Source organism: Primulina tabacum, chromosome 10 (genome assembly GCF_025594145.1).
Source record: "Primulina tabacum isolate GXHZ01 chromosome 10, ASM2559414v2, whole genome shotgun sequence".
NCBI lineage: Eukaryota > Viridiplantae > Streptophyta > Magnoliopsida > Lamiales > Gesneriaceae > Primulina > Primulina tabacum.
The window spans coordinates 3,506,014-3,532,680 of record NC_134559.1 but is presented as its reverse complement, the minus strand read 5'-3'; the positions used below and the strand labels follow the sequence as shown (position 1 = coordinate 3,532,680).

Sequence of the window (26,667 nt, the reverse complement as noted above, 5' to 3'; positions counted from 1 at the left end):
GTTTTTTTTTTTTAAAAAAAATTTTCTCGTGGGGAACTTTTTATCAACATACATACATAAATTAAGCCAATTTAATCACAAAAATTAGCATCCCAATGACTCATTTTTTAAAGAGTATGTCTCTTGTGAGATATCTCATGAATCTTTATCTGTAAGACGGGTCAACTCTACCGATATTCACAATAAAAAGTAATAATCTTAGCATAAAAACTAATATTTTTTCATGAATGACCCAAATAAGAAATCCGTATCACAAAATACGATCCATGAGATAAAAAAGATAAAAACTTGTATGAGACCGTCTCATACAAGTTTTTATTTTTTTAAAATACTCCATGCATATATATTATATATTAACGACAAAAGCTGACCGGCCCTTCCATTTTACAAATCAGCCGATTTTGAAACTGAAAAGGAAATAAAGAAAGATACTTGGCTTCACAATTATGCTATACAAACTGCAATTTTGCTAAAAAAATGGATCCTTCTTTTAAGCTCAGCTGTAGTTGAATAGATGGAATTATGTTGATAAATAATATTATTAAATTATTTGAATGTGATATTGAACAATATCGAATAAATAATAATATATATTTGTTTAATCGATTAAATTTGCGATAAAATGAATTTATCAATTTAGTAAGATAAAACTGTATTTTTGGTTCGATATATTAGTTAGTTTGGCAATTTTAGTCATTTATATCGTCAAATTTTAATTTCAACCTTATATTTTCAAAATTTTAATCATTTTTTATACATGTCAATGTCACATCAGTGTCTCATAGGTATTACGTTCATAATTTATTATATTTATAGTTAAATAAATTAGAAATAATAAATAATTATTTATTTATAAGCAATTATTTATTGAAGCTTATGAATTTAATACTATCTTATCATGGAAAACCTTCGACATTCCAACATCGAGAAAACATATTTAAATGCCAAATAGAGTGTTTGATGCATAACAATGTCAAGAATCTCAATATCAAAAAGAAGACAAACAACTAGTGCGAGACTAGAACCAGGTCCAAGTCTTTCTCGTTTTGTGATATATTCCTCCACGTTCTTGTTTGACTTGTAATTAAGGGCTGCTAAAAGTTTGGAATTTTGATTCCTGTTTCCATTTGTGTTCAACAACAACAAATTACAGGTGCAAGCAATCCTCTTTTCCGTTCTTGCTTCGGAAGAACCAAGGATATCGGGCTTCCCTGATCAGTTACTGATATTGGTTTGGAAGTTCCTTTTTTTTCCTCTGGGATTTCAAGATTTTATTTTTTTGTTCATTATTGCTGGTTTTCGAAGTTCCACGAGATGGAGAAATCATTTGTGTCAGAGCCAGTCTTGGAGCAAGATTCTTTGACGATCCCTGAATTTGATTCTTTGACTTTGACTGTAAACTCCATCTCTTCGTCTTCGTTGCAGACAGAACCCATTACAGAATTCTCAATATTTATCGAGAAATTAAGGCCGGTTCTTGATGAAATGAAGCTAAGTGTAGAGGAAAACGACCTACCGGCCCTCAAGAAAGCTATTGAATCTCTTGAAACTGATTATAAACGAGCCAAATCAGCAACGGATGATTCGAATATTCGATCATCTCCTTTGAAACGACTAGAAGATTTGACACAAAATCTTGGAAGGTCTTTAGGCCTTGTGTTATTCGCAAGCCATGAAGTGCCTTTGTCTAACAAAGATATGATTGAGGCATTGTGTAAGGAGATGATGAATGTCAGGTTTGAGTTATATTCGGAACAGGAATCGGATTTTGCTATGGAGGTTAGGGAGATGGAGGAAACAGATGAAACAGACGGAATAGGAAGAAGAAGAAGAAGAAGAAGAAGAAGAAGAAGAAGAAGAAGAAGATGATGGTGATGATTTTGTGGAGGAGGATACAAGCTTAGGTACATTAGGCGTTGATGATGTTTTTCTTCGTATAAGGTCTGATAATGAAGAAACGTTTGAAAAAGCGATTTTCGCTTTATACTCACTGATAATGGATGGTACGGTTTCGGGTGAAAAGCTTAATGATGAAGATGTAGTTAATGTTTTATGCAACCGGCTGGGTTCGTGTGGTGGTTGTGAAAGAGTGTCAAGTCATTCAAATACTTAGGTATCTTGTTACTTTAAATGATCAAAACAAGGTACATTAGATCAGTAGTTATTCTGAAAATTTTCAAGTTTTAAATGTTGTATGAGCTACATTGTTTGAAGATGTGCAGGAGAAGATGGTGGAATTGGGATTTTTATCGGCATTGGTATTGTCTCTGACGAGGGACATAGTGGAGCAAAGGGAGGCAGTTGGGCTTTTGTCAAGTCTTTGTGTTGATCCCGGGGTTAGGAGACGGATCAGGAGGATACAAGGGTATGTTGTCATGTTGGTTGCTATCTCCAACGGAGATGATGAAAGGGCCTCACATGATGCGAGAATGTTGCTGGATGTTATGTCTGGAAATACACAACATTCGCTTCATATGGCCGAGGCTGGTTACTTTAGGCCTCTGATTAAGTTCCTGAAGGAAGGTAGCGTTCTTTCTTTCTTGTTCCTTCATTTAGTCTTGTTAGAGTACTCTCTTGAATTTCTTTAAGCTATTAGTTATGAATCAAACTTTTAACTTTGCCTATAATTTTTCCCAACCCCCATTTGGAAAAAGAGTTGACAAGTAGTGTTTCTCTCGATATATTACGTGTGCAAATTGTTATCTTGTGTCGAAGAGGGTGAAGGGTGTTAATAAAGAAGTGGCATTAGTACATCGTCTGTGGGATGAATTGCAACAGTCGTCCCTATTTTACCTTAGAGTTTGCAAGCGGTACAAGTACGACAATCAAATGTGACGATTGGATCTGTGCACAGTTTAAAAGATTCTACTAGAATTATCGCCGGTTATTGCATTTGATATAGCAGCTGGTGTTTGTTCCTACATATTATTGTTACTTGAGAAGAAGTTCAACTTCTCTTTTACGTTTTTTTATTTTTATTTTTTCAGGTTCAGACATGTGCAAAGTTCTAATGGCGACAGCATTATCAAGGATGGAACTAACTGAGCAGAACATGATTTCTCTTGGAGAAGACGGGGCGATTGAGCCACTCATCAAAATGTTCAGAACAGGGAATCTTGAGGCCAAACTCTCTTCCTTGAATGCGTTGCGGAGTTTGTCCAACTCAAAGCAGAATATCCAACGTTTGATTGATTTGGGAGTCGTGGTGCCTCTGCTTCAGCTCCTATTTTCTGTGACATCAGTTATAATGACCTTAAGAGAACCAGCTTCAGCAATTCTAGCGAAGGTGGCACAGTCTGAAACTATAGTACTCATTAAACAAGATATCTCTAGACAGATGCTTTCTCTGCTAAATCTTTCAAGTCCTGTAATCCAAAATCACCTCCTAGAAGCACTAAATAGCATCACCTCGCATGAAAATGCATCTAAAGTTCGAAAGAAAATGAAGGAAAATGGAGCTATTCAGCTCCTTCTACCATTCTTTACAGAAACTGATTCTAAAATTCGGGCCGGTGCTTTGAAATTGGTTTACACTCTGTCCAAAGATTCGCCAGAAGAGCTCGTTGAAAATCTGGGGTACCCTTCTCTAAATACACTGTCCAAAATTGCATCGTCGTCAACATCAGAAAGTGAAAAGGCCGCTGCATTTTGGGATACTTAGCAATTTCCCAGTAAATGATGGGAAAGTAACAGATATACTAAAGAGTGACAACTTTTTTCATGTGTTAGTTTCTTTTGTCAGTTTAAGCAATCTAAATTCAACACCTACACTGGTTTGGTTAGCCGAGAGTATTGCAGGTATACTGATCCGGTTCACAGTTCCTACAGATAAAAAACTACAGCACTACTCTGTTGAGAATGGCGTGATTTCTATTCTCTTAAAGTTGCTTATGAGTGGTTCCGAAGTTACTATATCTAAGGCTACTCTGTGTTTTTCGCAACTGTCACAAAATTCATTAAATCTGAGTAAATCCCAGAAAATGAAATGGTTTTGCTTGCCTAATCCATCGGATTCCTTTTGTGAAGTTCATGGTGGTTACTGCTCCATCAAAAGCACATTTTGTTTGATCAAGGCTGGTGCCATCACTCTGTTGATTCAAATCTTGAACGGGGTGGAACGAGGCTCGGATGAAGCGATTCTAAGTTGCCTTGCGACCCTTTTGGAAGACGAAATTTGGGAAGCCGGAACCAACTATATAGTGAAAATATCAGGCGTTGGAGGCATTATTAAAGTCTTGGAGTCGGGTACCATAAAGTCCAGAGAGAAAGCTCTTTGGATATTGGAAAGAATACTCAGAGTTGAGGCTTATAGAGTAGAGTATGGAGAATATGCAAAAATGGTACTTGTTGATCTTGCACAGAATGGTGATGCTATACTGAAACCTGAAGTGGCCAAGTCATTGGCACAGCTCGAACTGTTGCAAGATCAATCTAGTTACTTTTGAAGCATTGCTTGTAGATAAATGTGGCATTCTCTTTGTGCAAGTTTTGTATACAAACTTCTGTAACATATTTCGGTTGATCATTTTCGCAAATGAATTCAAACGCGAACTAGTTTTTCGCCTCTCAGTTTTGATCCTTCATGTTCCAAACTCAATCTACTTCAGATACCAATACTATACTGTTAGAAATCGAGTTCGACATATGTGTGTAAATATATCAAAAGTACTGTAAAATCGTAAGTTTGTGTTTTATCAGAATTAAGTGTTGTGTCAAATGTTACAACATTTAAGACAACATACAGCGGAATATTAAAGTTTGTAACACAAATTCACTTTAAATAAATAGACGGACAAGATTAAATTTGCACAAGTATTACTTATGTGGTGCCTCAGGGCAAAAATTAATCACTAGAAAACCGAAACGTTTACACAAAAACCAATCACTAGTGTTTTTCACAAAAATCAATTTCCTTAACAAGTTGAGAAAATAAACGCTTTCTAAAACAACCAGCAATATTAAACATCAACTAAGAAAGCAAAAAACGTGATGCCAAAAGAGGAGCCACGAAAACGATCTTCAGCCAACTTCGTTACGGATGTTGTCTGCAGATATCCCCAACATTCAAGGCAACACGCAATCACCGCTCTTCAAAACAGCACGAACCTTGATGACTTATTTCTCTGATATTCACGGCGTGCACACGTGCGTATATGTATGTATGATCGAGTGGGAGAAGACCTAGCGAAGAAGAGAGATTTATGATGTCCTTGATCTTTATTTATAGATGTAGACTTTTATTATTCAGGGAAACCTATTGCACAAGGATGCACAAAGAAAAGTAAGAGTTTTATTAGAAATAAACTCTTAATATCATATCTCTTTAAATCATTATCATAAATAACATATCTAACATATATTTACTTAATTATCTCATTATCCTAGAAAGACAAAATCTCAGAAGATGTTATATGAAATCAAATTAACAAGAAAAGATATTATAAGAAAAATAATTCAAATCAAAATATTTTATCAATTAAATTCGAAAATATTATTTCCCTTGGTATACTATTAAATCATATTTCAATACTATGTAACTATTTCCGTCTCAATTGTATAGTTCACATTTTTTTAATCCCAAATATATAGACGTCATCATATTTAACATATTTTTCTAATCTTTTAATAATATACACATATTAATTAAGTTTTGAAAATTGTGCAGCCATTTTTTGAATAAATTAAACAGAAATAAAATAAGAAATTTATATGTAGATTTTTTTTCCACTGATTTTTCTGTTTGTTAAAACATACAAATTTATATAATTGGTTTGGATAGAGTATTAAATGAGAAAAATTATATATGACGAGTTAATATTTTTTTATTGGTAGAATATGTTAGAATATGACACCGGACTTGTAGTCCACTGGTCTCAGTACTTTTATTGGATTAGTCGATTCTCCGAGTTCGTCCATCTTCTCGCGTGAGTTGTGTGATAAAAAAAAATAGTTTAGAATGTTAAGTTTTTTTTTAAAAAATTGTTATTAATTCTACACACCTCATTTTACGTCACCAATATCAAGCTCTGAAACTCGTGGTGTCCATTCAGTTCAGTTGAGTTCATCCCAATGGCAGCAATTCCTTTTACGCTCATTCCCATTCCCCTTCAAACCACGAAGAACAGCTTCTTCCCAGTCAGAAATTTCAGAATTTCAGCCTCCTTAACCCCTTCCAATTCATCATCATCCTCAAATTTTCAACTAAACCCATCTCAGTCCACGAAACCGGAAACTGAAGATTATATTAAGCTTGCATTTGCCAAAGCTGAGGCATCTAAAGATTCCATAAATTCTAACCCTTCAGAACTTGATGCTGTTAACGATGACGGTGTAAACAAAGAGGTGCCTTTGGCTGTTAAACTTGCTCTAGAGAAGGCGAGGGAGTACAAGAAAAGCAAAGGTGCTGTGGGAGGTCAAGGTACCAGTTTTGAGAATGTTGATAAAAAACCACTTGTACGATCTAACGGTATAAATAAAAGGCATGATGGGTTAAAGTCTGATGAAGTTAAGGATGGTGGTGGGGATAAGGATGTTGTTCCATTGGCTGTTAAACTGTCCCTGGAGAAAGCAAAGGAGTATACGAAGAACAAAGGTGTTCTTGGAAGTAATGCAGAAACAACAGGGGAAAGTGAATCATTAGATTCAGGTAATGTTTCTTGGAAACTTGTTGTTTGCTTTATTATTATTATTTTTTTGTCTGGATTTCTCGTATGTTCTGATTTTTGTGGGATCTTTCATGCTCGTAATTTCTATAACATTTTGTTTTCCATTAAGTTTTTGGCTATTATAGGAGCATTAATGAATCTTGCTTCGGACATGTATGCTAGAGCTCTACCTATCGTGTTATACGGCTGATGATTTGTCTCATTATTTGTAGGACTCAAGGGAGGGAATGTACAAAGTTCGGACGATAGTAGATTGACAAAGAATTCCAATAAGAAGGGGGGATTGAGTATTTCAAGTATCGACTTTCTGGGGCTCGGCTTCGCAGATAAGAAGAGTGGTAGAGGCTTGCCAGCAGGTTTGGTTCCGATTTCAGATCCTTTTCCGGTAGGAGATATTCCAGAAGTGGAGATACTCATAGGGGATAAGAGCAAGTTTGATGATGCAGTTGCTGTATTAAAGCCAGTGCCAAATGTAGAAGATGACGTTGATTTATACAAGCCGAAGGTTTCTACATGGGGAGTTTTCCCTAGACCCAGAAACATTTCAAGGACAGTAAGATACTTCAGCTTTTTTGGTGTTAATGCAAAGCTAACATATTTGGGTAGTACCTGTTATTATCCAATCCTGTGCTTTAAAACATAATTTATTTTCCGGTGAAGTAACTTATTATGTGGTTGATGATTGGTCTAGTCGAACTTCAACTCTTGCTTTCTTTTTTCTTTTTTTGTATCCAAATCTCATTTGCAAAAAGATGTAGGACTTATAACTCTTTTACTTACCCATCTTCAAAAGTTCCTTATTTTCGACATTGGATACCTCCTCTTTTAAACTTCTGAATTTGCCATCTTTTTACAAAGTGTGTTGGGACCAATAATTGACTTTGTTGATGACTCAATCAAAATATGTTGCTTAGTCTGCTATCCGATATAAAATATTTGAGTTGTATTTGTCCACCACCTATAATTTTGATAAAGCGGCAAATGTACGTTATTGTAATTGGTATGAAAGCCAATTCACATGTTCAATTTCCCGGAGTTGCAAGTTGTTGCAATTAATCGGAGGGCTTTTTCAGAAGCAAAATTACTTTTTCTTGATGGTGATCAAACAAGTATTTAGAGTTGCTATACTATTTAATATACTTAAGTTGCATTGTTACCATCTTCCTTAGTAAATGACCCTGCTCTATCAGTGGACTATCAACTTTAATTTTTGGTAAAATAGTAAACACTCAATCTTACATAATGTAAGAGGGATATTGTGCTTGTTGGCGGTAATAATTGGATTGTGATGATAGATGGTGCGACTTTTTGCTGATGAAATGAATCATACCCTAATATACAAAAAATACGTCTAGACTACAATGTGAAGGGTGTCAGAAAAATAAATGTGAGCAGCTATTGTCAAGCAACACAAGCATTTTATTTAAGAAATTTGAGCTAGATACCTGTAATCTTTCTCATCCTATCATTACAACTAAAAGCTTTAGATTCTCCTTTCTGTGTTTTGTTATTCGCCATAACGTTTTTACTCATGTTGAATTAGTACCTTTTGACAGACCTTGATTTTTTCTTTCTACCGATAATTAGTATGGTGGTGGTAGAACAATACGTCCTGGGGAGGCACTTGAATCTAAGGAAGAGAGGGCTGCTAAAGAAGCACGAACAAGGCAGTTGCTAGATGCCTACAAGAGCATAACAGGCCTAAACATTGACCCCGAGTTAAAAGCTGTTTGTGAAAAGGTATTTTTTTGAAGGAAGAAATTTTGTAAATTGTTAATTTTTATTGATGAAATGATAATCAATCGAACATGATTGGATAGGTGTTTTAAGACTAATGGAACTTTCGTGTTTTAGTATTCTGTAGAAGAATCTTTCATCAATTCATTTCCTATGTTTCTCAAATGAACTTAATATCTTTTGTTTCATGTAACTGTCATATTCCATGGGATTAAGATCGTCGACTCATCTGAAGTTCATAATTTATATAGTTGGTGTCTTTCAGTCTTAGGTCTTATATCTTACGTATTGAAGACTTTGTTTCCTTTTGAATTCAATAGAATATTAATATCCTATCATGGGTAGTATACTATTTCTAATTTCTTTCATTTTTTTGCCTGAATGTTAGAAAAGTATTGGATTAGAGTATACATTCTATCGTGACTATATTAAAACTTTTATTCTGCAGTGTAGATTTTATTGTCAGATACTTGGGCTTTTGCATTGTATGTCAGTGGCAAAGGTTAAAAAAAAGAGTGCTGAGTTGAGTTTTTTGCATTTTTCTAAAGATTGAGTAAATTTTATTTGTCGCGCGGAACTCCTCTGCCAAAAAGATATTGGTTAGCGCTTTAAAAGTATGTATATTGTTATTATGAATAATGTTACATGCATCATGCACTGTGTTCAGATTTTTGTAGTCCTAAAATTCCATGTATAGTACAGAATCTCAGTTGAGATTCCAACACTATTTTCGTTTTCAGTGAAAGAATTGTCCGTGCAACATGATTATAATATTTTGACATGAGAAGATTTTCCATCTATAAGTGTTATATTGCTTTATTTGTTTTTTAATTCTCATTTCTTATTCCTAAAATTAAAAGGTAATGCACGACTTTCTTCTTAGTTATAGTGCTATCATACATAGGCATTAAAGGACGGTGACTTGCTAATGGATCTTGGAAAACTCAAGGAGGCACTGCCCTTCTATGCACAAGTAATGGAAAAGTTGCCATTCGAGGTGATGTGTAGATTAAATTGTAGACAAGACAAGCTGCTGCTTACAAATTTTTGAAGCCCGATACATTTCCTGTGGGAATAAAAAACTATTCACAAAAACAATCATGAATGGATCTATCGGAGTTATGGAGGGCAACCACCCCCCCACCCCCCACATTGAGCTTTTAAATTAATAATGACTAGTAGGGGATACAATTTCAGTAGGCCATATGGCCTAATCACACCATTTTAAAACTTTTTCTGCCTTCACTGTCTTATCATTAATCAGAACTTAACAAGATGCAACTTTCTTTTTCTAAGCTACCTATTCATTGTGTTCACATTGTCTCTGCAGAGTAAACTTCACGGATTAGCAGCTTTGCAGTGGTCTATATGTCAGGATTCACTTTGCAGGTGCACTTTCTACTTCTGATTTTTAGCAAATGATCATCTGTTTCAGCTGTTACTGTTGGAATACTATCATTAGAAAAGGGTAACTTGAAACATTCACTCGTATATTGGAAGATATCAAATGTGGCAAAATAATTGGGATATAGCCTTTATTAAGTTATTTAACACGATATATTTATAGAAGTTATTCTATGGTGGATTATGCACTTTTTGCACAATCGAACTTATAAGATTCAAACGTGGAATGCCAACACATCAAATCAGCCAGCAGAGTGTTAGTCTCTGGCTAGTTCTTGGGATTTCCACTATTTATAACTCAAATAGATATATTTCACATTGTTTTCTTAATATTAAGGTCTAGAATGCATAAAACTCTATAGATTCCCTCTATTATTTGAAAAGGCTAAAAGCCTCATTCAAAAATCTATGAGCCAAAACCCATGTGTTTTAATCGATAGAAACCCACCAGCCAACAATATTTTTTTGTGGCACACTTGTTTTTAATGCGTCTACACATAAAATTATCCCGAAATATCAGTGTTTTGAAATTCGAAAATATTCTTATGAATGTATTGAGGAGATAAATATATTTATTTCTTCATTGTTTTTAGCATGTCTGTGTAAAAAATATTAAAAGCTTTTGGTGGAAACTAAAATATTTATATTTTTACAACATCCAGAATGATGATATCTTCAATTTTTACACCTGTACTTCAGGGTTAATTTCTTTATAAGCATATAAAAATGTGTGTACCACGAAAAAGTTGTTGATGTGGGATCTTCATAGACATAGAATTAAAATACTGTACAAAATAACTAGTTAAGAATTTAAAATCCATTGTCAATTGAATTACCCGAACAAACCTATTGATTATTATTATGGATTCGAAATCTTTAGCTTCAATTCCGTTAATCCAAATGTACCCTTAATGAATAAATTTGTAAAAGTAGATATTGTGTAGTGTGAACTAAACTATTAATACCTTTTGGTTTAAGAATTCACAATAAATAAGAACATGATACTTTTTTTAGGTGAACAAAAGCTCATGTAATTTTAATCTTATGCAAAACTCCAAATTAAGGCTTATTCAAATTTTGTGGAGCAGTTTAGAAGTTCAATCAAACGTGTTTTCCCTTTTCTGGCCCAACTTTCTTGCAGTGTTATAGGTTATATAATTTATATTCCTGATTTTGCCCCTCTGAATCTCCAATCCCCCTTTAGGGTTTTGTCCAAAACAATCACGTTGGTAATGTGTACTCCATAGAAAAGCCCTTCCATACATTATTCTTAACCTTTAACATTAGGAAAATGCTTACCATATTCTACTGGATTAAAGCTTGCCTAAATCACTAACTTTTATTTTAGATATACCTGTTTATTGTGTTGTATTCTTAAGACCCTTGGTTATCGTTGTCTTCTGGTACATTGTTGTGATACCTAATAGCATGACAGATCCAATGAAGCACGTGTGATGTACGAGAAGCTTCAGTCTCATCCCAATCCAGATGTTAGCAAGAAGGCAAGACAACTAGTGTTTAGCTTCCAGGTAATATGCTTGCACTTTCGAGGTCAATCATAATTATTAAAAGCGATGAGGCATGAATCCACCATGTGAAGCAGATCCGTAAAAGCAGAGGTTATAAATTTGACGTGAAATGCAACGTGATAGGTCTTTATTTTCTTATGAATTAATGAATATCGTATTTGTTTTGTTATTATTTAATAATTTTTGAAGAACATAAAGCAAAACCTTTCTATAGAATAATTAGCTGAATTTCATACTCCAAAGCTGGTTTTGTGTTCCCACTGGGCTTCTTGTTGATGTAGCATAAGTAGCCGTATTCGATAAATGTTACGAGTAATGGTACAAAGGAAATGATTTTTTTGCGTGACAGGCGATGGAAATGATGAAGGTTGGCAGCTCGAACGTTTCTCCTCTCAGCAGTGGCTATCAAAATTACTTTGAAGCCTTTGTCAAGGACAAGAAAAATTACCCTGTGCAAGAATCTCAAGTGGATGAAGGTTCATCGAGTACTCAAACCTTACCATATATTATTCTTCTGCTTTCTCCGGTTATAATTGTCTTACTGATCGCTGCTTTTCAGCATGGACAAAGATTTTCCTTGTTTTAGGTGTAAATAGGTACAAATATCCTTTTGAAACATACATGCTAGTATTTTGTTTACAGCAAAAAGATGTATTGAAGGTGTTTCTTCATAGAAATGGAACCTTATATTTGTGGTTTACTGCCCAAAATTATAGAAATCGCATTGGACCAAATATCATTTTATGGACATTAAGTCACTACACTTCTTGTGGAAGAGTAAACTTCTTTAATTTCTATTTTATTTTGAATTTTTTGTTGTCTTGCATGCCAATTGGACACTATGTAGAATATGTTATTGTTTTCAAATGTTTTTTAAAAATTTAATTATTTACAAAAATATATATTTATATGTAAAAAAAATTATATGAGGGGAAAACCATTATAGTAAAATAACTCTTTGAATTAATTAAAATAAGAGAGCGTGGGGTTTTACGTATGCTCCGGGTGGGTCCGATGGGCGGCCACTTCTGCCGACCAAATTTTGTTTATTGCCACCTTTTCACTAGTCAAATTAAGTTATAACATTATTATATTATATTATGTCATATTATTATTAATTATGTGATATTATATTTCTAATTAATATTTATTTGATAAAAATACACTCTTCGCTCTAATTATTGAATCTATAATTTATCGTCATTATTATAAAAATTGTCGCAGCAAGTGGTAACATATTCCAAGATACAAATCAATTTATATACGATTTTTAAAATTTTCACGTGTTAAGAACGTAAAATTTCATTTAGTTTTATGATAACTTTGTATGATGTTCCAGGGAAATTCTTTCGTGTCCGGTCATTATTATCTTGTATGTTTATCATATTCTAAATTTATATATATAGTTTTGATACTATGTACGTGCACACTTACGTGAGCATTGATGATGTGTCACTCACCTATTAGATGATCAATTTTTTTTATGTATCATCACATCTAATAGGTAATTGATATCTTATTAATGTTCACATAAGTGTGTACGGTATATATATATATATATATATATATATATATATATATATATATATATATATAATGTTACGAAGCAATCGAGTTACAATTTGGCATCAAACTCCTCTCAGATCCCTTATCCACAGCTCAAAGGTCAATATCAGTGATTTCACAATCCTTAATGAATAAGAAATTGACGGGGGTGAGACAAATCAATATTGTCATTATTTACGATATATTTATTTCACAAAATTGACTTGTGAAACTATTATCATATCATTTTTTGTGAAAGACATTAGGTAGAATAAATAAATAACTCATTATTTTATTTGTTTAGCGCACATTTTTCCTTCGAATATTAATGGGTGTAGTAAAGAGGCATTGATCTTGTATTGCACAAGGACACTTGGATATGACAAGAACCAGTTTTAAAATATTTCATTAAATAAATTTTAAGTTTTTTTTAATAGAAAGGAAGTAATATTTTATTTCGATTAAACAAAGGAAAATACATCTTTGGTCTAAAAAATTGTTTTAACTTATAAAATTCAAAATTTCTCCTTTTTTTTTTTCCAAATATAAAATTCACAATTTCTAACTTTTAAATTGTTTTTCTTTAAACCAAAAAAGACACCAAATAAAACTTTTTCAATAACAAAGCAATTAAAAAGAAATAATAATATAAATATACATAAAGAAATATAATATTTTTATGATTTTGACAAATTATTCATTATTATATATACACGTAATTATGGGCCCCAAGATCTATGGTTAGTGCAGCCACCCGATCTAATGAACACGTCACTCTTATAAAAATTCGTTGCACCATTTGCAAAAAACCAAAAGAAAAGCACTTGGAATCTCATTGTATTCTTCCCTTCATATCCATCGATATCTTCCTCTGGAGACAAAAAACCGAAAGCAAGAATCACTTTTTCTCCTCAATTTCTTTCACAAACTCCTAAATCCCATGCTGCTTCTTTCATAGTTTTTTTCCTTTGAGGATGGTTCAAAGAAATGTTCCCGACAAGCTTGGTATCCAAGATAATCGGGTTCAATCAGAAACTCGGTTGGCAAACCTTAAACCATCTTCTTTGCAGTGCCAGGATATCAAGAATAAAGGGGTGGACTTGAAGAAGAAAATGAAAAAATCGGGATCAGTAAAACGTATGGAGTTCGAAAATCATCGTTCTACTAAGTTGCCGAATTATATGAAGTCCACCAGCAGTTCCATGGCAAGAAAGGAGCAATCACAGGTCAGTACCAGAAGTCCTCCAACTAGTCGTGTTTCAAGTGATCTGCATGGAAAAAAATCGAACTACCCGTCGAAACATAGCGCAGACTCTAGAGATAAGGTAGCAAAAACATTGGTTAGGACGGCTAGTTTGAAAATGAAGAGGGCTTTGATAAAAACTCGAGCGTTGGTGAAAAAATGTCCCAAGGTTGTTTTATGTGAGGATTCATATATTGCTCGAGCAACATGTTGTTCGACTTTGAAAGATTATAAGCTTCCAGATTATCTTGTGCTGAATCCTGGGGGAACCGAGTCAGGGGGCACGTCTGTGATCAAGGTTTGCCCATATATGTACTGTTCTCTCAATGGGTATCTTCATGATCCTCTGCCGCCGCTAAAGAGTTTCATGTCGGCGAAAAGGCTTATGCTTAAGAATCAACGTAACCTGAAGTTGGGATGCCTGTCTCCAAGGCGAGCCAGGTCTGCCGGAGATGATAGAAAATCTGATGAAAAACTCGTGAATAATGGTGATTTGGGTATTCCAACAGTTCGTCCTCTGACTCTCGAGGAGCCAAGTGAGTTTTTTGTTGAAATCTACAGTGCAGGAGAGAAAAATACATCAAGTACTGACTTTATGTCGATGGTTCATGGGATTGATGAAATTATAGCACAAGATCGTGAAGATGTTGAGGAGACAATTTCGGATAGTGTCAATTTTCATGGGACTCTTGATGAGGACAGGGGTGAAACAGATTCAATAGATATGTACCACCTGGACGCAAAATTACCTGAAGAAATTTCCTTACCGTTATTCCAGGAGGAAACAAAACTGGGAAACTTGAGCATCTGGAATGATATTGCAACAGAGAGCATGCCTAGTATTCAACAATGTGAACAAGATTCTGAATCTTCTGATACGGACCGGGAGACGGGGCGTTACTCTGCCCTTTATCTTGATTTCGATTATGAATCGCCGTCCAAGGAAGAGAAAGGGAATGATTTGGATGGATTCAAACATGAATATGAGATAATTCATGATCGGTTTATTAAGGAGTCACACAACTGCATCGTTAGCTTATTTGATGCAAATGATATGTCACAGTACACCTATTGTGAAGATAGTTTAAACTCGGATTCAGTGTCTAGCAAAGATGACTGTAGATCTGAGGTTTCGTTTCACTGTCTGGATGGTTTAAACAGCATGAAAACTTCAGCAGCAATCGAGTTCCCAAAGGAAGAGGCAGAAGCAATTTATGAAAATAGGGACTTGCCTTTTGAAGGCAACAAGACCCCAGAAAAGATTGCCCAGGTTGGTGCCAAAGAGGCGCCTTCAAACCTTATGATTGAAGAAGAAATTTCATTTGGTTGTCTAAACTTTGAATGCCTTCCAAATGAGGACGCTATTGCAGTGACGGGGAACGGAGAAGCTGACCTCTTGAAGGATGTTGTCCAGGAAAGGGTCACTTCTGTTGATAAAGCCATTGGTGATACCATTATAGATGTTGATGTAATGGTTCAAACTTCTTCAGATGAAGGCATTGGGATCCCAGTTGAAGAGAACCTCGAATCATTGAGCACTACTGAAGCTGAAGCAGTTATCGTTCATCAAACGAAAGAAGATAGTTCAGAAAGTCCAACTAAACCAGATCAAGCTGCAGCCCCAGATAAAGTTGGCAGAGGAATCTTGAAAAACAATCTATTTCTTCAAGATCAGTTCACCGGTGAAAGAATTGCAATAGCAATTGCTAAATGCAAGAGGTCCATCGAGGAAAGTGATGAAGAGGGACAATTTAATCCCAGGGAACCAAACTTTTTGCCGCTGGAACCGAAACCAGAAGCAGAGAAGGTTGATCTAAGGCATCAAGAGCTGGATGAAAAGACAAATGCAGAGGAATGGATGGTAGATTATGCACTCAGACAAACAGTCACGAAACTCAGTCCTTCTCGCAAGAAGAAAGTTGAGCTGCTTGTTGAAGCCTTTGAAAAAGTCATGCCAAAAACCAAATTCGAACTCAATCAGAGTCATAGTTCGGCTTTTGATCATTCAAGACCTGTTGAGGCATGTAACTGATGCCATTTACAGGTAAAACTCGAAAAACCACTCGACGTTTCTGCATTGTTTGCATATTTTCCTCTTTTCTTATAGCAAGAAGATTGTTGCAGTTTTACTAATGTCTGAAGCAATAACAAGATTCGATTAAAGAAGGTTCAACGTTCAACACTCCTATTAGCCAGGAGAAAACGAAGTACAATGGCTTGAAACTGTAACGTTCTTTGTAAGTTAAAACACAGGATTATGATATTCTAGTATTTTCGGAATTATCGTTATTTACCAAACAATATCTTCTTTAACTATGTCGTCTTCAAGCGTGTTGTATATATAAGTTGATCTCTGTTGGACAAAAAATCATCAGCTTTCTTCTTGCACATCGGAAGAGTTTTTGTTCGACCACCCAATTTGGTTGTAAAATATTTAATTCAAATTCCGATTATCAAGAAGAGAATACCGTGTGTCGCATGTGCAATACAGCCTAACATCTTTGTTAAATATAATATATTTCTTTTTTTTTTTTTGGTATATGACTAAATTGTTAGCTTCGCAACAATTTCTTGTTAAACTATTTTGCTATTTTAATTTATGTAAATTATGGGAATATCTGAGTATAATGTTTATATGAAAATGCATGTCTATGAAATCGACACGAGTATTGAAAAAAAAAGTTAAAAATATATTTTTAATTTACGACATTATGTTGATCATAGAATAAACTCGAGAATATTTAACAAAATGATATTTATTCGACCATGTGCATCCAACAATTGAATGATACACCAACGGTATGTGTACACGGTGGATGAACATTATATCAAAACTATATATATATATATATATATAAAATCTGATAAGCGTCTCAAAATATTCACATTAACATCTTCTGATATACTGCCCATGTTTGAGTAGAAGATTTTAATAGATTATGGTATTGATAGTTTAGAAACAATTCTAAAAAATGACATATTATTATTTATAAAAAACATTAAACAGAATACTTTTGTTCCCTTTATAAGCCATACAGTTATGACTTTAAGAATAAATAAAATATTGGAGTAGATCTTTTGTGAGACGGTTTCACAAATCTTTATCTGTGAGACGGGCCAACCCTACCGATATTCATAATAAAAAGTAACACTTTTTAATGGATGACCCAAACAAAATATTTGTCTCAAAAAATACGACTCGTGACCGTCTCACACAAGTTTTTGTCATAATATTAATTTTCACGTGATTTTGTCCATTTTGTTTTAAAACAAATATTTGTCACGGAAAATAACTTTCACGCAATGATCTATTTTATTTTATTAAGTTTGAGAACATGATAGTAACTACCTAGGAGGACACCAACTTTTCTTCCGATTTTACTCTTATATGATACTAATATTACATTTTTGTTTTTTGTTATTTTGTTTTTTTAAAAAAAATTTCAACACACATTTTTTTTTTATTTAAACAATTCAAATATCAATTTAGTCACTACATAAATTGTCAAGTTACACTTTAGTCCATCGATAATGATAAAAAAAATTTGTACACACACGCATCGCGTGGACATAGTAACTGGTATAAATTACGCGTACACAGTAAATACTGGCCAACAACTTGTCTACTCCTCCTAATTAACGAATTGTTCCCACGTCTATGTATATATAATCTAGAACAATATTTATAATATTTGCACACAAAACAATTTTTTATTAATATTAATATAAAATTGGAACATAATTTAATTTCGGCGGCCATCACTTGTGTCCCCCTCTGGTCCGCTTCTAACCATGCCCTATACAGGAAAATATTTATAAAAAGAACAAAAACCTACGTGAGAAGGTCTCACGAGTTGTATTTTGTGAGACATATCTCTTATTTGGGTCATCCATAAAAAAATATTATTTTTATGCTAAGAGTATTACTTTTTATTGTAAATATCGGTAGGGTTGACCCGTTTCACATATAAAGATTCGTGAGACCATCTCAAAAGAGATATGAAAAAGTAGAATTCGAAACAAAATAATTGAAGTCAAAGTTTGACTTATATAAATATTCTTGTTGATTACTTCCAGCTGCTAATTTTATTCCATGTTGAGCCATATTTACATATGTGTGTGTGTATATATATAGATATGTAGAGAGGTTGATTGCGATACTGCGAATTCTTTAGATCACCACAATAATGGAAAATATACAAGTAAAAAAGATGGGTAGTGAAATAATAATTTTTTTCTTGCTTCTTTGTTTTCTGTTAATAATATTCCATCCTTCAAATATCTATATCGCAGGACAAAACGGTGAGGTACCATCAACAAGAGAGCAAAAGAGCTGCAATTTTTATGAAGGTGAATGGTTGTATGATGAATCCTACCCTCTTTACGACTCATCCGACTGCCCGTTTATCCGAAAAGAATTCGCTTGCCTGAAGTACGATCGACCCGATCACCAGTACCTGAAATATAGATGGCAACCCAATGGTTGCAACATTCCAAGGTACGCACGTGTGTGTTTAACTCATCACTGTAGAAACCGGGCCGGGAAGATGAAGATTTTGGGTTCAAGTTTTATTTATGTGTGTGGTTTAAGAAATTTGGCTTTGTGTTGGCAGATTTGATGGGCTAGATTTATTGAAGAGATTGAAGGGGAAAAAAGTAATGTTTGTTGGGGACTCAATAAGTTCTAATCAATGGTCATCAATGGTATGCCTTCTACACAATGCAGTGAAAGGATCAAATATCACAAGCCACACAGATAAATCTACTTCTACCGTCACCTTTCAGGTATATATATCGAATCATTTCATTACAAATTTTATTTAATTTCATCCGTTGAATATGAACAGCGTGACACTGAATCCTAGCATCAATGTTATCTGTATTCCAGGACTACGATGTTTCGATTATCGTATTCAATTCGCATTATCTGGTAGATATTGAAAACGAACCAAGAGGTCGAGTTTTGAAACTCGACTCACTTAAAAACGGAGATGCGTGGAAAGAAATCCAAGTCTTGGTCTTTAATACATGGCTCTGGTGGTACCGGCGCGGCGATAAGCAACCGTAAGGCTCGTAAAAATTACACATGTATAATTTTGAATGTTCATATTATGAGTAAATAGAAGGTTTTTGTGTACGTAATGTAGGTGGGATTATATTGAAGTTGGGGGAAAGATTTTGAAGGACATGGATAGGATGGTTGCATTTGGGGAAGGATTAAAGACTTGGGCAAAATGGGTCAACTCGGACGTAGATCCTTCTAAAAACAAAGTTTTCTTTCAAGGAATTTCTCCATCCCATTACAAGTAAGGACACTATTAATGGAATCTTACAAGTTCAAGCATTATTATTTGACGAGTTACAGTAACTGCTTTTACTTAAAGGGCAATCGAAACTTAGTTTTTGAGCTGACGTACGGTTTAAAATATTTACGTTCCATATATTTTGGTTAAACGAAAAGTATTATGTCCTAGATTATCTCTTTCAATTACTAGGATTATATATATATTTGATGAGCATGTGATTCTTGATTAATATTTAACACTAAAGAAAAAATTGATAATTCAGTGGGGCAGATTGGCATGAACCAGGAGTAAAGAGTTGCTCGAAGGAAACCACACCTATGCAAGGGTCAACGTACCCATCTGGACTACCATTGGCGGCAAAAGTTGTGCAAGAAATTATGGCTAACAACATTTCATCATCAAAGAATGCACATTTACTTGATATCACAACTCTTTCTCAGCTAAGAAAAGATGGGCATGTCAGCTCATACAATGCTTTCAAAGGCATGGATTGCACCCATTGGTGCGTCGCCGGAGTCCTCGACTCGTGGAACCACCTCTTGTACGCACGACTAGCTAGCTAGCTAGCTAGTTGAACCGTGTCCAGGATATTCACATGATGATACAATAGATATAATCTGAAATCAATAAAAAAAATCCTATTTGTAATTTTTGTTTAATAGTACAGTTCACTCAAGAGATAATAACCATATATTATTTCACATGGTAGAAATATTATAAATCTTGAGAACTAGCTAGTTGTCTCGTGTTATTTAATATTAAATTCAAATTTTGACCTCAACCAAATATATATTAAGCCACTCATAGCCTAATTAAACTTTAATTTTAAATTAAATTAATATCTTTATATGTATCCAATTAAAGATTAAAAAAATGTCGAGACATGTATATATATATATATATATATATACTAGGTAAAGACACGTGCGGCGCACGTGAAAATATATTTCTATTATCAATAACTGTTGTTAAAGAAATGAGATCAGAAGAGATTAATTTACAAAAAATTATATATTAATGATTTCATGATATATTAGTCGATAGAAAATGAGTAATGCTACATATGCAACCAAATTTGTATAATAATTCTTACAATTCAAAAAAATCAATACAAAAATTTCATTTATCAAAATCTCATGATAAATTAAATATAAAACCTCATTAGATAATAATAAAATCTCATGATATAATTGTTGTAAATATCGCAGTACGATATATTGGTTGTACCTTTAGCATTATCCTTAGGAAATTCAATGTAATATAATTTGTACTATATGTATTATAAAATGAGTGCAAAAGATATTTGTTTAAAAATTTTATGTGTTATAAATCTAAGGATATTCTTGAATGGAAGGAATTCAAATCCATGGATTTCAATACATTCAACTGTATTTTTGTTATTTAGAGAATTAACATCATAAACTTCAAATCCACTCATTTCATGTTTATATAGTAGTATTTCATGTTAATTATGATATTTTTCAAGTCCACCCAATAATAATGTTATTTGAAATTTATTCTACTTTATATAAATAATAATATGCAAATAAGTCATGTGTAGATTCAAGATTTGATATATTGTTTCATTGTTAACAATAAAATTATAATTCTAATCCATAAATTTGAAATCAATTTATCCAAGCGCAATCTAAATAAATTAATAATTGTTGAAAAACATATTAGTAATAAATATTATAATTTTGTATAAATTAGACATTGGAGAAAATATAATATAAAATTGATATCAAAATAGTTATTATTATTAAAATTAAATTTGAGAAAAGAAAAAAGTGTAATACATAAAGTTGACCACTTATTTTACCACGTGTTATTGATTTATGAAAAATAAAAATATAATATAGATAATATATTCTAAACCTTAAATTAAATTATTGCGTCAAATGTTTTCTTCTTTTATATTTTCAATTCATATTGCTTTCACGATTTTTTTTTTGGTCATCAGTTTTTTTTCTCTGTGAAAACACAATATTCTCGCCATCTTCATTAGCAAATCTTATGAGAAGAAATGTATATTCTTTTCTATTTGATGCCTCTACAAATCTCCACACAAATTAAGTGTTTTGTAGAAAAAAAAGTTTGTTTCATCAAGCAAATAAAACCAAAGAATTTTGTTATTTCAATATTCTACAAAATATTTATTTTTTGTAAAAAATATTTTAACTTAATCTACAAGCAAATAAAATCAATGAATTTTGGTTATTCTATCTTCTAGACAACTGACAAAATATGATTTAATCAATACTTTATTATATTTATCAAAAAATGTTCAACTCTTAATGATATAACATATTTATGCAATATGTTATTTAAATACAAAAATTCAAAATTACGATAACATATTTTTTTTATATTTCATACTATATTATTGGAAGTATTAAATTTGTATATATTATTTTTTTCTGAGAAACTCTTTGCATATATAACTCATTCAAAAGATTATAGATTTACAAAATAAAACAAATCATATTCAATTTAATATTTTGTGACAAAAATATATGTTCACTTCATCTACAAGCAAATAAAAACAAATAAATTTGACATTTCTTATTATCAATCATAACTCATAAGGACAAATATTGAGCAATAATGAATAATTTTTGTAAAGATTTATTCATAATAATTTTAAAAATTTACCTTCAAAGATATGTCATTTCAGATTACATAAATCTATAATTGATTTACTTATATCCATCTTTTATAAAAATAAATCTTCGTCAATTGCAAGATTCATCAAATAAGTAATTATTATAGTTTCTGATCTTTACAAAGACGAAAAATAGTAAAAATTAGTAAAACTGTATGTATTCAATCATATATTGTTATATTTTAATAATAAACTAAGACTTTCAAAAATAGATTGATAATCTTGACATCATCATAATAATTGATTTTACAAAAACTTACTCACCAAATTAAAGATAAACTTCTTGCATATATAAAAGCATTCAAAAGATTATAAATCTACAAAATAAAATAAATCACATTCAAACAAATATTTTTGTGAAAAACATTTGTTCACTTCATCATCTACAAGTAAATAAAAACCAAATAACTTTGACTTTGTCTATGGAGAAGTAGTGAGTATTGCTAATGAATAATTTTTATAAAAATTTATTTATCATAATTTTAAAAATTTACATTCAAAGATATATCTTTTAATGTTACAAAAACTATAACTGATTTGTCAATATATATCTTCTTATAAAAATAATCATTCGTTAATTGCAAGAATCTCTCATAAAATAATTGTTATAGTTTATAGCATTTAAAAAGAGGAAAATATAGTTAAAATTAGTACAAATATATTATTCGATCTTATATCGTTAAATTTTCATAATAAACCAAGGCTTTGAACAATATTAGTTAACTTTCTTTTTGATAAAGAAATATAGATAAAATAAATATCAATGAAATATTTATTAGAATTATCTATATTTATATCTGATAATTCTTGTATCATTTTGTAAATGTAATTAAATATCGAACTTTCTTCATGACACCAACCTTGTTAAAACAAAAACAAAATTAGTTTAATTATTTGGCTTCATTAGTTTAATTCTTCATTTTAAAATAATTAATCTTAATGAACGTAAAATAAAAGATATTTAGCATCATATCGTTATACAAATTAAGTTTTGTGGAAAAAATATTTTCACTTTATTTACAAAAAAATAAAACAAAAGAATTTTGTTATTTTAATCTTCTACAAATTAACTTTTTTGTGAAAAAATCTACAAATTAAGTTTTTTGTGAAAAAATTCTTTTTCACTTCATCTATAAGCAAATAAAACCAATATATTTTGGTATTTCAATCTTTTCAAATTAATATTTTTTGTGAAAAAAGTTTGTTCAATTCATCTACAAGAAAATAAAAAATCAAAGAATTTTAAAATTTTAGCTTTTTTGGCAACTTGATCATTATCTAACATAAATGTAGTTTGACAATTTTATCCTTACATAATAACTGATTTGACAAAAACATCCTAACTAAATTTTTCCTGTATGTACAAACTAAGGACAAAGTTGACAATACACAATAGAAAAATTTTAACCTTGATTCACACTTTTATAATATATGTATAGATTTGACAAAAACATCCTCACTAAATTTTTCCTGTATGTACAAACTAAGGACAAAGTTGACAATACACAATAGAAAAACTTTGACCTTGATTCACACTTTTATAATATGTATAGATATATATATATATATATAGAGACATGCAATCCAAACTTCCGATTTTCGTAGAGCAACAATAATGGTGTCAATCCTTCTTAGATAAGATCTCGAGCGCTAGATGTTGGGATGGTTAATTTTCCTTGATAAATTTGACCCGACTCGACTCGATTCGACTTCGAATTAGTTGAACTCGATGTAAGTCCAAAAATCGAGAATCGTGACAACAACAAAAAAAATCTCAAAAATTGGAAATGAGGTGTTTGGCATGTGGAACACAGCCTAACACTAGTTCACTAAATTGTCAACTCTGCATGCATCTGTTGTCCAATCTTAATCCCCTATATTTTAATTATTTGAATATATCATTAATTATATGTTTGTTGTGTATTCTATATTTATATACACAAACACTAGTAAAAGATTCATCATATACAAAAGGAATATTTAGATAATATGATATTACAATGGAAGTCAATTTCATTTATACCATAATTAGATTTAATTGATTAAAAAAAATTGAATGACAATATTTTTTGTCAAATTAAATCATTTTAAAAATTTTCTTTTTAAGTCTCCGAATAATTAATTACAGTCAAATCCACTTTAAATATTATCTAGACTCGTATCTATGTAATAATAAAACTCAAACCTAGTTAACTCCATGTTATAAAATTAAGGGGAAAAAAACCTTAACAAGAATATTTTTTGCCATTCAATTCTACATACGACAATATAATTTAATAATAGCCGATTCATGTAATATTTGATGTTATATCGTGTAACTTACAGCCATCTGTTGGTTTTATTCAACGAAGCTAGATTCAAAGATTATATACATAATATATATGTGAGTGTAAGTATATATAGAGGGTGGATGTAGTACGCAGCACTGTAGTAAACAAGATGGCTAGTGAAACAATAAATCTTGTGTTGCTTCTCTGTTGTTTGTCAATAATATTTCAGCCCTCAAAAATTTATATTGCAGCACAAAACAGTGATGAATCAACAATGGAGCGAGAGAGTTGCAATGTGTATGAAGGAGAATGGGTTTATGACGAATCTTACCCTCTTTACGACTCGTCCGGTTGCCGGTTTATTCGGAAAGAGTTCGATTGCTTGAAGTATGATCGACCTGATCACGAGTACCTTAAATATAGATGGCAACCTAATGGTTGCGACATTCCGAGGTTTGTATGCACTTGTGTTTTTTTTTGTTTTTGTTTTACGTGAAATACATTCATTAAACTGAGTCACATCAGACATAGAACCAACCGCCCTAGCCAGGCAGCTTGTTTCAATCAATATATTCTTTGTTACTACACACACACATATATCATTTTTCGTTTCTATCCACAGAGTCTTGGCAAATCCGTAGAATTATAGATTTTAGGTTTCTTGGTTCCAAACTGTTATTTCACAATTCTTTCAACTTTTCTTGATTTTTTCTGTTTATTCAGGCAAGTCACAGCCGAAACAAGACGAAATGACTTCTGTTATATATATATATATATATATATGTCTGTGTGTGTGGTTTAAGAAATTTGGCTTTGTGTTGGCAGATTTGATGGGCTGGATTTATTGAAGAGATTGAAGGGGAAAAAAGTAATGTTTGTTGGGGACTCAATAAGTTCTAATCAGTGGGAATCAATGATATGCCTTCTACACAATGCAGTGAAGGGATCAAATATCACAAGCCACGAAAATAGTTCTACCGTAACATTTCAGGTATATTAAATATTTAATTACGAATTCATTTATTTTGTATAAATCCATTAGATTTTTATAAAACATGCACAAACCAAGGAGTATGAAAAATCTGATACTGATATGCATCACAGGACTACGATGTTTCAATTACATTCTTCCTCACGCATTACTTGGTGGATATTGAAGACGAGCCATTAATAGGTCGAGTTTTGAAGCTCGACTCGCTTAAAAACGGAGAAGTATGGAAAGATATCGACGTCTTAATTTTTAATACATGGCATTGGTGGTACCGACGCGTTAAACAACCGTAAGACTTTTAAAGTTTACGTACAATTTATTTTATGAATTAATATGTTGGAATAGAAAGATTTTGTGTATATAATATAGGTGGGATTATATCGAAGTTGATGGAAAGATAGTGAAAGACATGGATAGAATGGTTGCTTTTAAGGAAGGATTAAAGACTTGGGCGAAATGGGTCAACTCGGATGTCAATCCTTTTAAAAATAAAGTTTTCTTTCAAGGAGTATCTCCATCTCATTACAAGTAAGGAGTAAATACATTTAATCTTGAAATTTCGATTATTTTTTTTTTGGACAAGGAAATTATATAATTCTCGATCTATATTCAATATTGATAAAATAGTGATGAACCGTACATAATTTAGTGGGGCAGAATGGAATGAACCAGAAGTCAAGAATTGCTCAAAGGAAACCACACCTATACAAGGCTCAACATACCCATCTGGATTACCATTGGCTGCAAAAGTTGTGCAAGAAATTTTGGCCAACAACATTTTACCATCAAAAAATGTGCATTTACTTGATATCACAACTCTTTCTCAGCTGAGAAAAGATGGGCATGTCAGCTCATACAATGCTTTCAGAGGCATGGATTGCACCCATTGGTGCTTAGCCGGAGTCACCGATTCATGGAACCAACTTCTCTACGCACAACTAGCATGTTGAACTAGTCGGAGGAAATCTCACCCCCCGATAGATATTTGAAAATATACTTCAAGTAACGCTTGATGATGGTTGCATTTGTAATGTTGGTTGAATAGTGTATTAAATGCTGGGAGTGGAACAATGGTTTCATATCATATATTTGATCAAGATAGGCAGATATTGCAATGCTATAATGCTTATGGTTCTTGATAGTAGTACTACAAATCTTGAGATTACAAAATATTTTATGCTTTCTTAGGTTATTTAATATTGAAAATTGAATCACTAATATACAATACTACTATTGGTACATCGAACGAATATGCAATGAGTTATCTTAGGCCCTATTTTAACTTGCCACCGCTGATATCGATAAGGTATGC

The 26,667-nt window shown here is 32.4% G+C and overlaps 4 protein-coding genes and 1 pseudogene across 6 annotated transcripts; all 5 read left to right on the top strand.

Moving 5' to 3' along the window:
- The first annotated feature begins 958 nt into the window (after nt 1-958).
- On the top strand, nt 959-4,576 carry LOC142505323 (U-box domain-containing protein 44-like; annotated as a pseudogene).
- A 1,444-nt stretch (nt 4,577-6,020) lies between these two features.
- On the top strand, nt 6,021-12,071 carry LOC142504856 (uncharacterized). Its single transcript, XM_075617703.1, has 7 exons — nt 6,021-6,646; nt 6,878-7,218; nt 8,253-8,405; nt 9,307-9,399; nt 9,733-9,791; nt 11,242-11,335; nt 11,685-12,071. Exons 1-7 carry the CDS (start codon nt 6,070-6,072, stop codon nt 11,919-11,921), a joined length of 1,554 nt encoding a protein of 517 aa, XP_075473818.1. The 5' UTR covers nt 6,021-6,069; the 3' UTR covers nt 11,922-12,071.
- A 1,617-nt stretch (nt 12,072-13,688) lies between these two features.
- Nucleotides 13,689-16,511, top strand: LOC142505165 (uncharacterized). 2 transcript variants are annotated; one of them, XM_075618019.1, is made up of 2 exons: nt 13,689-16,167; nt 16,248-16,511. In XM_075618019.1, the coding sequence occupies exon 1, from the start codon at nt 13,855-13,857 to the stop codon at nt 16,153-16,155; it is 2,301 nt and encodes a 766-aa protein (XP_075474134.1). In that variant the 5' UTR covers nt 13,689-13,854; the 3' UTR covers nt 16,156-16,167; nt 16,248-16,511. The 2 variants fall into 2 exon arrangements, with proteins under 2 accessions (XP_075474134.1, XP_075474135.1); XM_075618020.1 differs by having other exon boundaries at nt 16,238-16,511.
- Nucleotides 16,512-18,263: 1,752 nt separating this feature from the next.
- Nucleotides 18,264-20,097, top strand: LOC142505261 (protein trichome birefringence-like 38). Of its 2 annotated transcripts, XM_075618166.1 has the most exons (5): nt 18,271-18,621; nt 18,737-18,908; nt 19,012-19,187; nt 19,271-19,429; nt 19,692-20,085. In XM_075618166.1, the coding sequence occupies exons 1-5, from the start codon at nt 18,311-18,313 to the stop codon at nt 19,990-19,992; spliced, it is 1,119 nt and encodes a 372-aa protein (XP_075474281.1). In that variant the 5' UTR covers nt 18,271-18,310; the 3' UTR covers nt 19,993-20,085. The 2 variants fall into 2 exon arrangements, with proteins under 2 accessions (XP_075474282.1, XP_075474281.1); XM_075618167.1 differs by lacking the exon at nt 19,271-19,429 and having other exon boundaries at nt 18,264-18,621; nt 19,692-20,097.
- A 4,430-nt stretch (nt 20,098-24,527) lies between these two features.
- On the top strand, nt 24,528-26,597 carry LOC142505262 (protein trichome birefringence-like 38). Its single transcript, XM_075618168.1, has 5 exons — nt 24,528-24,817; nt 25,190-25,355; nt 25,469-25,644; nt 25,725-25,883; nt 26,005-26,597. Exons 1-5 carry the CDS (start codon nt 24,534-24,536, stop codon nt 26,303-26,305), a joined length of 1,086 nt encoding a protein of 361 aa, XP_075474283.1. The 5' UTR covers nt 24,528-24,533; the 3' UTR covers nt 26,306-26,597.
- The last annotated feature ends 70 nt before the right edge of the window (nt 26,598-26,667 follow it).

Bases quoted from the DNA above. Each gene is read 5' to 3' on its own strand.
- LOC142505165 (XM_075618019.1), top strand. From the start codon at position 13,855: ATGGTTCAAAGAAATGTTCCCGACAAGCTTGGTATCCAAGATAATCGG.
- LOC142505262 (XM_075618168.1), top strand. From the start codon at position 24,534: ATGGCTAGTGAAACAATAAATCTTGTGTTGCTTCTCTGTTGTTTGTCA. The intron at 25,356-25,468 runs GTATATTAAATA...TATGCATCACAG, and splicing joins GTTCTACCGTAACATTTCAG to GACTACGATGTTTCAATTAC. The intron at 25,645-25,724 runs GTAAGACTTTTA...TATATAATATAG, and splicing joins TACCGACGCGTTAAACAACC to GTGGGATTATATCGAAGTTG.
- LOC142504856 (XM_075617703.1), top strand. From the start codon at position 6,070: ATGGCAGCAATTCCTTTTACGCTCATTCCCATTCCCCTTCAAACCACG. The intron at 6,647-6,877 runs GTAATGTTTCTT...CATTATTTGTAG, and splicing joins AAGTGAATCATTAGATTCAG to GACTCAAGGGAGGGAATGTA. The intron at 9,792-11,241 runs GTGCACTTTCTA...ATAGCATGACAG, and splicing joins TGTCAGGATTCACTTTGCAG to ATCCAATGAAGCACGTGTGA.
- LOC142505261 (XM_075618166.1), top strand. From the start codon at position 18,311: ATGGAAAATATACAAGTAAAAAAGATGGGTAGTGAAATAATAATTTTT. The intron at 18,909-19,011 runs GTATATATATCG...TCTGTATTCCAG, and splicing joins CTTCTACCGTCACCTTTCAG to GACTACGATGTTTCGATTAT. The intron at 19,430-19,691 runs GTAAGGACACTA...TTGATAATTCAG, and splicing joins ATTTCTCCATCCCATTACAA to TGGGGCAGATTGGCATGAAC.